General features: G+C 37.5%; 1 protein-coding gene across 1 annotated transcript; it reads right to left on the bottom strand.

Annotated features, from left to right (window-relative positions):
* Positions 1–216: 216 nt before the first annotated feature.
* Positions 217–1,212, bottom strand: LOC102286438 (olfactory receptor 4F3/4F16/4F29). The gene has a single exon (XM_005908770.2). It carries the CDS (start codon positions 1,210–1,212, stop codon positions 217–219), a length of 996 nt encoding a protein of 331 aa, XP_005908832.2.
* Positions 1,213–13,017: the final 11,805 nt, after the last annotated feature.

Here is a 13,017-nt window from a genome sequence, read left to right as displayed (position 1 = left end):
GAGATTTCAGCCTTTACCAACACCTGTAAGTTTTTAATAACATTATATTCCAGTGCTAAATTCACTCCTGTCTAGTATTTTTAGTTTCCTTAGAGCAAGGGTCCCTATGGAAAAAATGACCAGCTAGGAACAGAATTCTTGAGGAGAGATTTCACAGTGAATATTGAAAATCATTAAGTACACTGAAAATATATATGAAAAGGGTAGTTAAAGAGGTTAATTTCCAAGAAGAGTCAAGATCAATCTGAATTTCTTGGATTGTGCATGAGAACATTTCCTGAAACTTAAAACCTTACCAAACAGTCTCCTCATTGCCATCTTCATCTCCTTATTTCTAAGCGTATAGATAATAGGATTCATAAAAGGAGTAATTAGAACATCAAAGATGGCTAAAAATTTATCTATGGGTAAGGTAGGGAATGGCCACACATAGACAATAATGCAAGAGCCAAAGAAAAAAACTACCACAGTGATGTGAGCTGAGAGGGTAGAAAGGGCCTTGGATGAACCACCTGAAGAGTGTTTGCGAACCGTGACCAGGATGAAGATGTAAGACACAATCAGGATAAAGAAGGTGCCCATGGAGATGAAACCACTGTTGGCAGTGATCAGAAACTCCAATCTATACGTGTCTGTACATGCAAGCTTGATGAACCGAGGAAAATCACAGTAAAAGCTATCCATTTCATTGGGGCCACAAAAGGGTAAGTTGACAACAAAAGCCAGCTGGGCCACAGAGTGGATGAGTCCACTGGTCCAAGCAACAGCCAGAAGAGAAGTGCACATTCTTAGGCTCATGATGGTCGGGTAGTGGAGTGGCTTACAGATGGCAACATACCGGTCATAGGCCATGACTGTGAGCAGCACCATTTCTGCACCCCCAACAGTGTGAATAAAGAACATCTGAGTGATGCAGCCTCTGAAGGAGATGACTTTGTGTCTTCTGAAAAGGTCAGAAATCATCTTTGGGGTTGCAATGCTGGAAACACCTGTGTCAATGAAGGAGAGATTTGCCAACAAAAAGTACATGGGGGAATGTAAATGGTGGTCTGAGAGAACTGTGAGCACAATGAGAAGGTTTCCCAACATACTTGCTATATAAAATACTGTGAACAATACAAATAGAAGAATCTGGATCTCCCAAGAACTGGTGAGTCCCTGCAGCAAAAATTCAGACACCACTGAGCAATTTCCTCCATCCATCAACTTCATGCACAAGGCTGACCCTGAGGTTAACTGAAGAGCATAAGAGGGAGACAGGCATAATTAGTAAGTTGGAAAGAAAGTCCTTGCAAAAATTTCAAAAACTAAAGATCATCTTGCCATTGTACAGAGTGACTTAGAGTTTACACAGTACAAGTAGAACAAAGAACCAGAATCAGAAGTGTTCCCTGCATGAATCTTTGGTATCATTTAATCATGTACCTCAAATTTAGTTTGGGCTTTAGTGTCTAATCAAGAAGGGGAAATGTAGACAAAAGCACCTAAGAATTTAAAAAGAAGTGAATCATGGGACTTCTCTGGTGGTCCAGCGGTTAAGACATTGTGCTTCTACTGCAGAGAGTATGGGTTCAATCCTTAGTCAGGAAACGAAGATCCTGCAAGCTGCATGGTGCAGCCAAAATAATAATAATAATTTTTAGATAAAGAAAGTTGACTCAGAAAATCTAGATTTGTACTTCCAAGTTTCTCTACTGAAATATGCCACAGAATGAAAACATGTACATAAAGGTACAGAAAATTGTTCTTTTTAATGCTGCCTGATTCAGTGTGGATAGACCACAATTTATTTACTAATTTCCCTATTAATAAGCATTTACCCAGTTTGCAATTCTGGGGGCCCAACAAACAATGCTGCAAATATCTTTGTTTGCATCCTTTATGTCTTTGCATCCTCTGTATCTTTACGTATCATCCTTTTGTACTGTTTTCCTTTCATGGTATGAATTCTCAGGATGTGATTACTGACACAAAGTACTTATATTTTTAATTTGTGTACGTTTGCCTGATTGCCTTCCCAAAAGGCTGTCATATCAGATCAGATCAGATCAGTCTCTCAGTCGTGTCTGACTCTTTGCGACCCCATGAATCGCAGCAGCCAGGCCTCCCTGTCCATCACCAACTCCCGGAGTTCACTGAGACTCACGTCCATCGAGTCGGTGATGCCATCCAGCCATCTCATCCTCTGTCGTCCCCTTCTCCTCCCGCCCCCAATCCCTCCCAGCATCAGAGTCTTTTCCAATGAGTCAACTCTTTGCATCAGGTGGCCAAAGTACTGGAGTTTCAGCTTTAGCATCATTCCTTCCAAAGAAATCCCAGGGCTGATCTCCTTCAGAATGGACTGGTTGGATCTCCTTGCAGTCCAAGGGACTCTCAAGAGTCTTCTCCAACACCACAGTTCAAAAGCATCAATTCTTTGGTGCTCAGCCTTCTTCACAGTCCAACTCTCACATCCATACATGACCACAGGAAAAACCATAGCCTTGACCAGATGGTCTTTTGTTGGAAAAGTGATGTCTCTGCTTTTGAATATGCTATCTAGGTTGGTCATAACTTTCCTTCCAAGGAGTAAGCATCTTTCAATTCCATGGCTGCACTCACCATCTGCAGTGACTTTGGAGCCCAAAAAAATAAAGTCTGACACTGTTTCCACTGTTTCCCCATCTATTTCCCATGAAGTGGTGGGACCGGATGCCATGATCTTAGTTTTCTGAATGTTGAGCTTTAAGCCAACTTTTTCACTCTCCACTTTCACTTTCATCAAGAGGCTTTTTAGTTCCTCTTCACTTTCTGCCATAAGGGTGGTGTCATCTGCATTTCTGAGGTTATTGATATTTCTCCCGGCAATCTTGATTCCAGCTTGTGTTTCTTCCAGTCCAGTGTTTCTCATGATGTACTCTGCATAGAAGTTAAATAAACAGGGTGACAATATACAGCCTTGACATACTCCTTTTCCTATTTGGAACCAGTCTGCTGTTCCATGTCCAGTTCTAACTGTTGCTTCCTGACCTGCATACAAATTTCTCAAGAGGCAGATCAGGTGGTCTGGTATTCCCATCTCTTTCAGAATTTTCCACAGTTTATTGTGATCCACACAGTCAAAGGCTTTGGCATAGTCAATAAAGCAGAAATAGATGCTTTTCTGGAACTCTCTTGCTTTTTCCATGATCCAGCGGATGTTGGCAATTTGATCTCTGGTTCCTCTGCCTTTTCTAAAATCAGCTTGAACATCAGGAAGTTCACGGTTCACATATTGCTCAAGCCTGGCTTGGAGAATTTTGAGCATTACTTTACTAGCATGTGAGATGAGTGCAATTGTGTGGTAGTTTGAGCATTCTTTGGCATTGCCTTTCTTTGGGATTGGAATGAAAACTGACCTTTTCCAGTCCTGTGGCCACTGCTGCGTTGTCCAAATTTGCTGCCATATTGAGTGCAGCACTTTCACACCATGATCTTTCAGGATTTGGAATAGCTCAACTGGAATTCCATCACCTCCACTAGCTTTGTTCATAGTGATGCTTTCTAAGGCCCACTTGACTTCACGTTCCAGGATGTCTGGCTCTAGGTCAGTGATCACACCATCGTGATTATCTGGGTCGTGAAGATCTCCAGAAAAATAAATGTTAACGCTTTTTAAATTGTTGCCAGTATACTGGGTATAAAATGATAGTTTTTGTTACTTTAATTTTCATTCCCTGACAACCAATAAATTGGAACATGTTTTCTTGCAATTTAGATTTGGTCTTTTGTGAATTAACTTTCCATGTATTTTCCTATTTCTTATTGTGCTTTTTCTTGTCATTTATAAGAGCTCTTTTTATATTGTAGGTGTTAAGTTTTTGTCACTTATTATATTTTTAAATCAATTATCTATTATTCTGTTTATAATTTCCTTGGCTATTCCCAAGTTTTTAGTTGTTATATGATTAAATACAGCTGTTACTTGACTTATAGCTACTGAATTTAGTCTTGTTAAGATCTCCCTCCCTCCTGGATCATACAACTACACCCTTAGATTTTCTTTCAACATTTCATTGTTTTTTGTTTTCCATTTAGTACTCTGCTCTATTACTTTTATATATGCTTTAAAATATAAGTCCACTTTTAATTTCTTCCAGGTATAATAGAATTGTAGTGGCACTATGCATAAAGTGGCCTATTCTTTCCCCAATGAATTTAATTACGATTTTTGCATTTTGCTAAATTTTCAGGTAATTTGGAATCTGTTTCTAAATTATTTGTTCTGTTTCCACTGATATATTTACCTACATCTGTAGAAATATCAGAGTATTTCAAAACCGTGGCTTTATCTTACGTCACTTGATAAAGCAAGTCCCTCCTTTGCTGTAATTATTTTTCATGCTTAGTTGACTATTCTTTTTTTTAATTAACTAATTATTTTTGGCTCTGCTGGGTTTGCGTTGCTGCGCCCAAGCCTCCTCTAGTTGCAGTGCGTGGGCTTCTCGCTGTGGCAGCTTCTTTTGTTGTGGAACCAGCTCTAAGCACGTAGGCCCAGTAGTAGCAGCACATGGGCTTAAGAGTTTGGGATCTCGGGCTCAGTAGTGGTGGCACAGGGGCCTAGTTGCCCTGTGACATATGGGGTCTTCCAGAGCCAGGGATCAAATTTGTGTCTCCTGCACTGGCAGGCTGGAGAAGGCAATGGCACCCCACTCCAGTACTCTTGCCTGGAAAATCCCATGGGCGGAGGAGCCTGGTAGGCTGCAGTCCATGGGGTGGCTAAGAGTTGGACACGACTGAGTGACTTCATTTTCACTTTTCACTTTCATGCATTGGAGAAGGAAATGGCAACCCACTCCAGTGTTCTTGCCTGGAGAATCCCAGGGATGGGGGAGCCTGGTGGGCTATCATCTCTGGGGTCACACAGAGTCGGACATGACTGAAGCGACTTAGCAGCAGCACTGGCAGGCAGATTCTTAACCACTGGACTTCCAGAGAAGTACAGTTATTCTTCAGTATATACATTATTCTATATAAACTTTAAGATCATTTTATCCAACCCCTCAAAAAAATTCCATTGCACTTCTTGATTTTAACTGTATTAAATTTATATATTAACTTGGAATGAAGGAGCGTTGTTATTATGACGGTATCTTTCCATTTAAAAACATGCATCTACCTATCTGTTCAAACCTTGTTTCATGTCCTTTAATAAGATTTTGTCTTTTTCTCCATACATATTCTATACCTTCTTTGTAAGACTTATTCCCGTATTTTTTAACTTTTTTCTTGGCATTATGAACAGAACATTTTTTATCATTTCCATTTCTAGCTTCCTCTTGCTAAATGAATAAAATTTCATTCTATGTAGCTACCTTACCACGTTCTGTGTAATAGTGTTTTACTGCAGTGTCTTGAATTTTCTTGTTTTACAGTAATGTCTTCAGCAAATAGAGAACTTTTTCATATTTAATTTGTGTTGATTTGGTTAAGATAGTATATTCATTTTATCACTCTTATTAATATAGAAGCCCTATATACTTGTCTATTCTTTTCATGTTTATTGTCTCTTCCAGCAATACATTTCTGCACTCTTGTTTTAAAACAATATGCCAATTATTTTTAATTAATTAATTTCCCACTAATAGGAAATTTATTTTCTATTAATTTTTAAATAAATTAATTTTTAAAAATTAATTTATTTTCCTATTAGTATATTTTAATTCCTTCCACTTTTTCCCAACACCAAACAAGCTGAGACCTTTTAAATACTTTTCACGCCCATCTTCTTATTCCTCTCCCCATTTAAATTATATCAGTTCCTTTTTATCCTCTGGAACTTCTATTTGTTTTACATATTATGCCTCCTAAATCCATCCTCCCTGTTTCATTTCCCATCATCATTTCCATTTCATTATCTTTATCTTATGCACTTTAAAATATCCACTCCTGGGCTTTCTTGGTTGCTCAGTGGTAAAGAATCAGCCTGCCAATGCAGGAGACACAGGTTAGGTACCTGATCCAGGAAGATTCCACATTGCCAGGGGCAACTAAGCCTGTGAGCCACAACTACTGAGCCTGTGCTCTAGAGCCTGGAAGCCCACATGCCCTAGAGCCGTGTTCGGCAACAAGAGAAGGCACAGCAATAAGTTCGTGCACCGCAACTGGAGAGTAGCTCCCAGTCGCTGCCGAGTAGACAACAGTCCGTGCAGCAAAGAAAACCCAGCACAGCCAAAAATAAATAAATATATAAACATTTTCTTTAAGATATCCAATCCTTTATAAACTTCCAGCTTAAAATCTGGATTTCAAGAATAATCACCCTCTAAGTCCATCTGAATTGGTCAACTCCAAAGGGTCTTATTTATATTACTTATGAATCCTTTTACCTGATGTTATTATTTTTTATTGAAATTAACATCTGATTCTTCCAGAAGCTCTATACTCAACACAGCCTAACATCACATGTATTTAATATGGGCTTTATACACATAGATTATAATATTTGAATTGAACCTTCAGAAATCATCTATACCTTTCATTTCCAAGATTCAGTGTCTTCCAGTCAATCAGAAATATAAATGTCACCTAATGCACAGGTAACGTCCTTGTTAAGTGTTTTTGGAATAATAACTTGACAATAGAAAAGTGCTTAAAAGTCTATGAAATGGATAAATAACATGGTATTGAAATTTGAAATAAACTATAACTCTCAATAGCTATATTCTTATTTATTGCTTTGTGATTTATTGCTTTGAGAGTTTGACTTTTTAGTACTCCAAACTTAGAATTAATCTCATCTCAAACATTTTCTTTCACAATGAAAATTGATTTTAAAGATAAGTGAAATTTTCTATAGAAAATAGCAATGAACTAAAATTTAAAAGATAATCCAAAAAAAAAAAAAGATAATCCAACCCTGTTAATCTTTCCAAATATACAAATTTGAGTATTATGTAGTTTATTTAGTTATTTATTTTCCTTCTTATTTTTAATATTCTGGAGAGAGAGATGTAAAATATTTGTTAAAAATGAAAAATCACACACTAGACTGCTGGGTTTAAACTTGACTTGACCACCTGCTGTACCACTTACACTGACCTTGGACAAATGATTTAATCTTACTATGTCTACATTTATTCATCATTAAATTGGAAAGAAAATAGTCTGGCCTCAAAAATCACTATAGGAGAAGAATTTAGAACAGTATTTGACTCATACCAAGAACCCAATAATTGTTAGCCATTTGATACTATTTTAAATATCTTTAGTGGCACTAAACTCTCCTGGTAGGCCTATTTCTCAAAATCCTTATTTTGTCTTTCTCTGGTTTTTCATCACTTATTTGCTATTTAAATAATAGCATTTTTTAAGATTTTGTTGTTTTTCTCTGCACCTAATGGTCTTTCATGTATTCTAATTATATTAATACCTTCCCCAAAAGCCTGACCACTGTGTGAAAGACAATATATATGAAAAGGCTTAGTATTTCCCCAGCATGTAAATGCTAGTTGAATCCTAGGAGTTAGTCACTCATCTCCTAATTCTATTCTAAACTGCATAGTCATATTTTCCATAGTCCACCAAACACTATCACCTACACATTTATATACTAGTGAAATTTCACATGACTACACAGCCATGTCTAACTCAATGAAACTAAGCCATGCCATGTGGGGCCACCCAAGATGGGCAGGTCATGGTGGAGAGTTCTGACAAAATGTGGTCCATTGGAGAAGGGAATGGCAAACCACTTCAGTATTCTTGCCTTGAGAACCCCATGAACAGTATGAAAAGGCAAAATGATAGGATACTGAGAGAGGAACTCCCCAGGTCGGTAGATGCCCAATATGCTACTGGAGATCAGTGGAGAAATAACTCCAGAAAGAATGAAGGGATGGAGACAAAGCAAAAACAATACCCAGTTGTGGGTGTGACTGGTGATAGAAGCAAGGTCCGATGCCGTAAAGAGCAATATTGCATAGGAACCTGGAATGTTAGATCCATGAATCAAGGCAAATTGGAAGTAGTCAAACAGGAGATGGCAAGAGTGAACATCGACATTCTAGGAATCAGCGAACTAAAATGGACTGGAATGGGTGAATTTAACTCAGATGACCTTTATATCTACTACTGTGGGCAGGAATCCCTTAGAAGAAATGGAGTAGCCATCATGGTCAACAAAAGAGTCTGAAATGCAGTAGTTGGATGCAATCTCAAAAACGACAGAATGATCTCTGGCTGGGAGGGATTAGGGGCAGGAGGAAAAGGGGACGACAGAGGATGAGATGGCTGGATGGCATCACCGACTTGATGGACATGAGTTTGGGTGAACTCTGAGAGCTGATGATGGACAGGGAGGCCTGGCGTGCTGCAATTCATGGGGTTGCAAAGAGTCAGACACGACTGAGTGACTGAACTGAACTGAGCTGAACAAAAAAAAATAATAATTTTGTTAATTTTATTAATAAATTAATAATTAATAATCATCTCTCTACTTCCCAATGCAGTTTTTCTTCCAGATCTATTACAATACTGCAGGCATCTCATCCATCCTGCTCTTCTCAAATCTTCATTGCCTTTCACTAATTATTACTGAAATTCTACAATACAGGGCAATAAGTGTCTGCACATCTAACTTGCATACGGCCATCAGCTTACTCTTCCTAAGCAGCACTTTGATGATATAACTACTACCACTAGAAAGTGTCCAGTGATTCTCATTGCCTTTAGAAGTACAAACTCCTAACATAGAATGTGCTCCTATAATTTGGCTCCATGCCATCTTTCCAGGATGATCTCCCTCTCTGCTCTTACTTTCAAGAAATATTTATTCCTCTTTAATACTTCTCATTCTAAAGTAAAGATAGTTGCTCAGTCATGTCTGAATCTTTGCAACCCCATGCACTGTAGCCTTCCAGGAGCCTCCATCCATGGAATTTTCCAGGCAAGAATACTGGAGTGGGTTGCAATTTCCTTCTCCAGGGGATCTTCCTGACCCAAGGATTAAACCCAGGTCTCCAGCATTGCAGGCAGACTCTTTACCATCTGAGCCACCAGGGAAGCCCATCGATTACCTTCTCCTTAACTCTTTGCAGTCTGACAGCTGTCCCCACCACCTTCTTTAAACTGGTCTCATGAAGATCACCAAATATCTCAGAATAGCTGAATCTTCTGATATCTAAGCATCATCCTATCCTGTTCACCATTTCCTACTTTCTGAAAAATATTGTCACTAGTGGATTGTGCAAAGACTTTGTCATCTCTCTCCCTGTTGATAATGTCTATTCTACAGGCTGGACCTGAAGGCTAAAGCTTCTTAAATGAGAATTATAACTAGAGTCATTAACATAGGCAAGGAATTAATCCTTACAGATTTAGGTTCCATTGTGTTGTGAACCTGAAACTAATATAATATCATATTTCAATTGTACTTCAGTTTTTTTAAGTTAAAAATATAGACAAAGTAGGAATATTTGGAGGAAGAACAAACAACTGAAGGTAATAAAGAAGGAGTAGTACAGACATTATTGGAGGTTTGAATTCTTACTTCATGAGGGGAGAAATAAACTAATTTTTTTGTCTGCCTGGTCTATATTTGAAGAAAAGCATTAAAGATTATTCCCATAAAATGAGCCAGAGACATTTCTGTTCATGGGACATACAAAAATATTTATAAATGAAAAGTAAGTGATCTAAAGGCTTAGATATTAGATGCTAGTATAACTTTATTCTGATCCTCTTCCAGGTATTAGCTTAGCAATGCCGTCTTATCTAATTTCCCCATTCCCTATGCATTCTTATGTGGGCATACCTGAAAAAATTACAGCTAGAGTTATTAACGTCAGGGAGGACTTAAATCATTGTAACCTAGAGGCCAAAGGGAAGATCAAGGCTACATACACAATGCATAACAGAACTGTAATTATACGCAAATGTGTAGATTCTAAAACCTGTTTGGGGCATCCTTTTGAGGGCTTCATGAATGCCTTTCTCAATCCTCTCCAAACCTTCAGACATAATTTACTTTGGATGATTATTCAAGATTGTTCACTTCTGCTGACTTCTCAGGAGAAATAAAAATTATTATGACTGACAAGCTAATGATCTATGTGCAAAATGCTAAAGGAGTCATCAACTAAATCTTTGGTCAGTGACTCGACTACATAATTTCTTTAACTTCTCCTTAATCTTATGACTCTCCTTAGTCATATGATATCCAGAATAAACACTTTTTATTACTAATGACATCTCCTTTCTTAACTCTTTTCAACATGTTAATAGTTGTCTGGTCTTCTTAACTATCTACACATCATTTCTATTTCCTTAACATGCTAATGAATCTTGGTTTAAAATGTTAATAAGAGTGTATCTAATCATAAATATAATACAATTATTTCCTGAAACTTGCATGACATACTTCTATTTATTATGACCTCATATTGACTTTAGAAAACATTAATATTGTGTATATTATATTTTATAGCTGTGCTATACACTCTAAAAATAAAACACAATTATAAGAATATCATTATTCCTCATGGTTAACCATATAAGTTATAAACTCTTCTGAATTAAGAATGTTCCTACCATCACATAATTTCAACTAGGATAATTTATTCAAGTTGTGACCTACCATAAATGTTTTTTAATCATGTTTTATTAATAATTTCCTACAGGAGGCAAATACCAAAATTTATGACATTAATTTGCTCTTTCTAAAAGTTTTCAACCTCTAAAAAATCTTTCATATCCTTTGTTGCACAATAGCAGGATAGAGCATAGAAAGGAGGAATATGATCCATGTTTTGTAAGGACTGAAAGAGATTAAATTGCCTAATTTTGCACAGCTAAGTGTCCAATTCAAACCCAATTCTTGCCATTGTTTTAAAAATGCAAGTGGATTAAAAAGTACTTGAAGAAATGTCAAAATTTTCACAGTTGTTTTCTAGGAGGGGACTATGAGTGATAAATTTTCTATTTTGCACATGTTTTTCTCTTTAAAGAAAAATTATTAATTTAAAAAACAAAGTTGACTCCACAGCCCAAGGTTTTTCACTATACTATTCCATAAGTCACTGACAACCTAAAGACAAAGTAACTTCGAGGGTGTGAGGAAGTAGCTTTTACTTCCAAGGTACTTGACAGGCAAATGGGCTGCCTGCAAAGACTTGACAGGCAGAGGGTCTTTGGTGTCTGCCACCTCATCTCCAGCTCCTCTACCATCTCTTGTCATACTGCCTTCTGCTCCTGCTCATTATCTACTTCTCTCAGACAGTCCCTGGCTGTCCAAGACCTCCACTACGACAACCTTACCAAGATCTAGTCTCTCCCAAGTTCCTGGCCTCCAAAGCATCCCTTCCAGAGCTTTTTCAATTAAACCGTTCACATGAAAAGCTAGAGGAAATCAATGTAGTCACCTAGTTTTATATAAAACTCTACTCTCGTAAAATTTTTACTTCAGTTAGGCACATCCCTAATTGTGACATGCTTCCTGGGTATTCCAAGCGGCTACAATTCTACCACTTTTGGGGGGCAGGGGACTACACAGTATGTGGGATCTTAGCTCCTTGACCAGGGATCGAACCCAAGTCACTTGCACTGGAAGCACAGAGTCTTAAACACTGGACCATAGGAGAAGTCCCACAACTCTCCCACTTTTAACTTGCCCTGCTTGCACAGCAGAAAGAGACATTAACTTGACACCCAACTTATGCTATATTGTCTATACCTAATCTTAGTTTCCCGTGGTGAGGTTTTCACATGAGATTTTTAGTTTAAGACATCAAGAAAAACACGAATGAATTTTCTCTGAACTCTGGAAATTACTCATATCTGATGATGAAAATATTACTAATCCTATTTGCAAAGAACCAGAACTCTCTCTTACCTGAGTTAGACCAAAGAACCTATTTTCCTCAAATGGTAGATCAAGTCCCTCCAAATTGTATGAGAAGATATAGAAACTTCCATTATATATTAGCCATAATTTCTAAGAGAGAAAAACAAGAGTTAGTGTGATGGATTCTGGGTACCAAATAACAGAAATTGAAACTTTATAAAACACAGAAACTGAAAACATCACTTAGGAATTTATCTACCATGAAAAAGTAAAAGGAAATACAGAATTGGGGAATAAAAAGGAATAAGACATAGAAAAGATGAAAAATCACACTTTTCCTCCTCCCAAGAACAACCTCTTCTAGTCAAAATCCCACCCTTCATTCACCACCCAGTTTAGTGTCATCTTCCCCAAGCCTTTAGCAAAAGTCAAAGAGTTATGCATTTTGAAACTCCTTTCCATGCCTTGCCCCAAAGTCTTCCCCAAAACCCTAAACAAGAGTCATACTTTTATTCATCTTGATGCTCCTTTTCATGTATTGCCCAGAATATATATGTAACAAATACATCAAATAACAATAAAACCATAGATTAAGTTAAAAGAAGTAAGGGGGATTACAGAGAAATCAATGGAGAGAGACTCAAAGATAAGTCAGATTAATTTTGGACTTGCTAAATAGTAAAACAATTGTTTTACATATACTTTGCATGATAGTGCTTGAAATAGTAGCATTTTTCTAGATTCAGGAAAGGACAGTTTCACTCTGACTGAGATTGTAAACCTTTCTAAAACAAAAAGCTTAATATTGTTTTTCTCAAGTGAAAAAATAATTCTAATTAGCCTGTGGTGGCCAAGTGTTGGTGGGAATCTTGGGAATAGCTAGCCCTTCATTAATTGGATTTTCCTGGGAATTATGCCTCAGAGTCCACCCTGATTTTCACCTGGGGAATAAAAAGAACAAAAGAACAGAGAAAAGAAAGTAGATTCTTAGTACCCAATTTAATTATGGCTTAGATAGATGTGCAGAAATAGTTTTGCTTTAAAAGGAGACAACACAATAAATATAAGGTTCATGACGTTGTACAGGAGACAGGGATCTAGACCATCCCCATGGAAAAGAAATGCAAAAAAGCAAAATGGCTGTCTGGGGAGGCCTTACAAATAGCTGTGAAAAGAAGAGAACTGAAAAGCAAAGGAGAAAAGGAAAGAGATAAACA

This window comes from Bos mutus, chromosome 10 (assembly GCF_027580195.1).
Source record: "Bos mutus isolate GX-2022 chromosome 10, NWIPB_WYAK_1.1, whole genome shotgun sequence".
Classification (NCBI taxonomy): domain Eukaryota; kingdom Metazoa; phylum Chordata; class Mammalia; order Artiodactyla; family Bovidae; genus Bos; species Bos mutus.
This window is presented reverse-complemented; position numbering and strand designations above follow the sequence as displayed.

Excerpts from the sequence above, each read along its gene's own strand:
- LOC102286438 (XM_005908770.2), bottom strand. The coding sequence starts at position 1,212 with ATGAAGTTGATGGATGGAGGAAATTGCTCAGTGGTGTCTGAATTTTTG.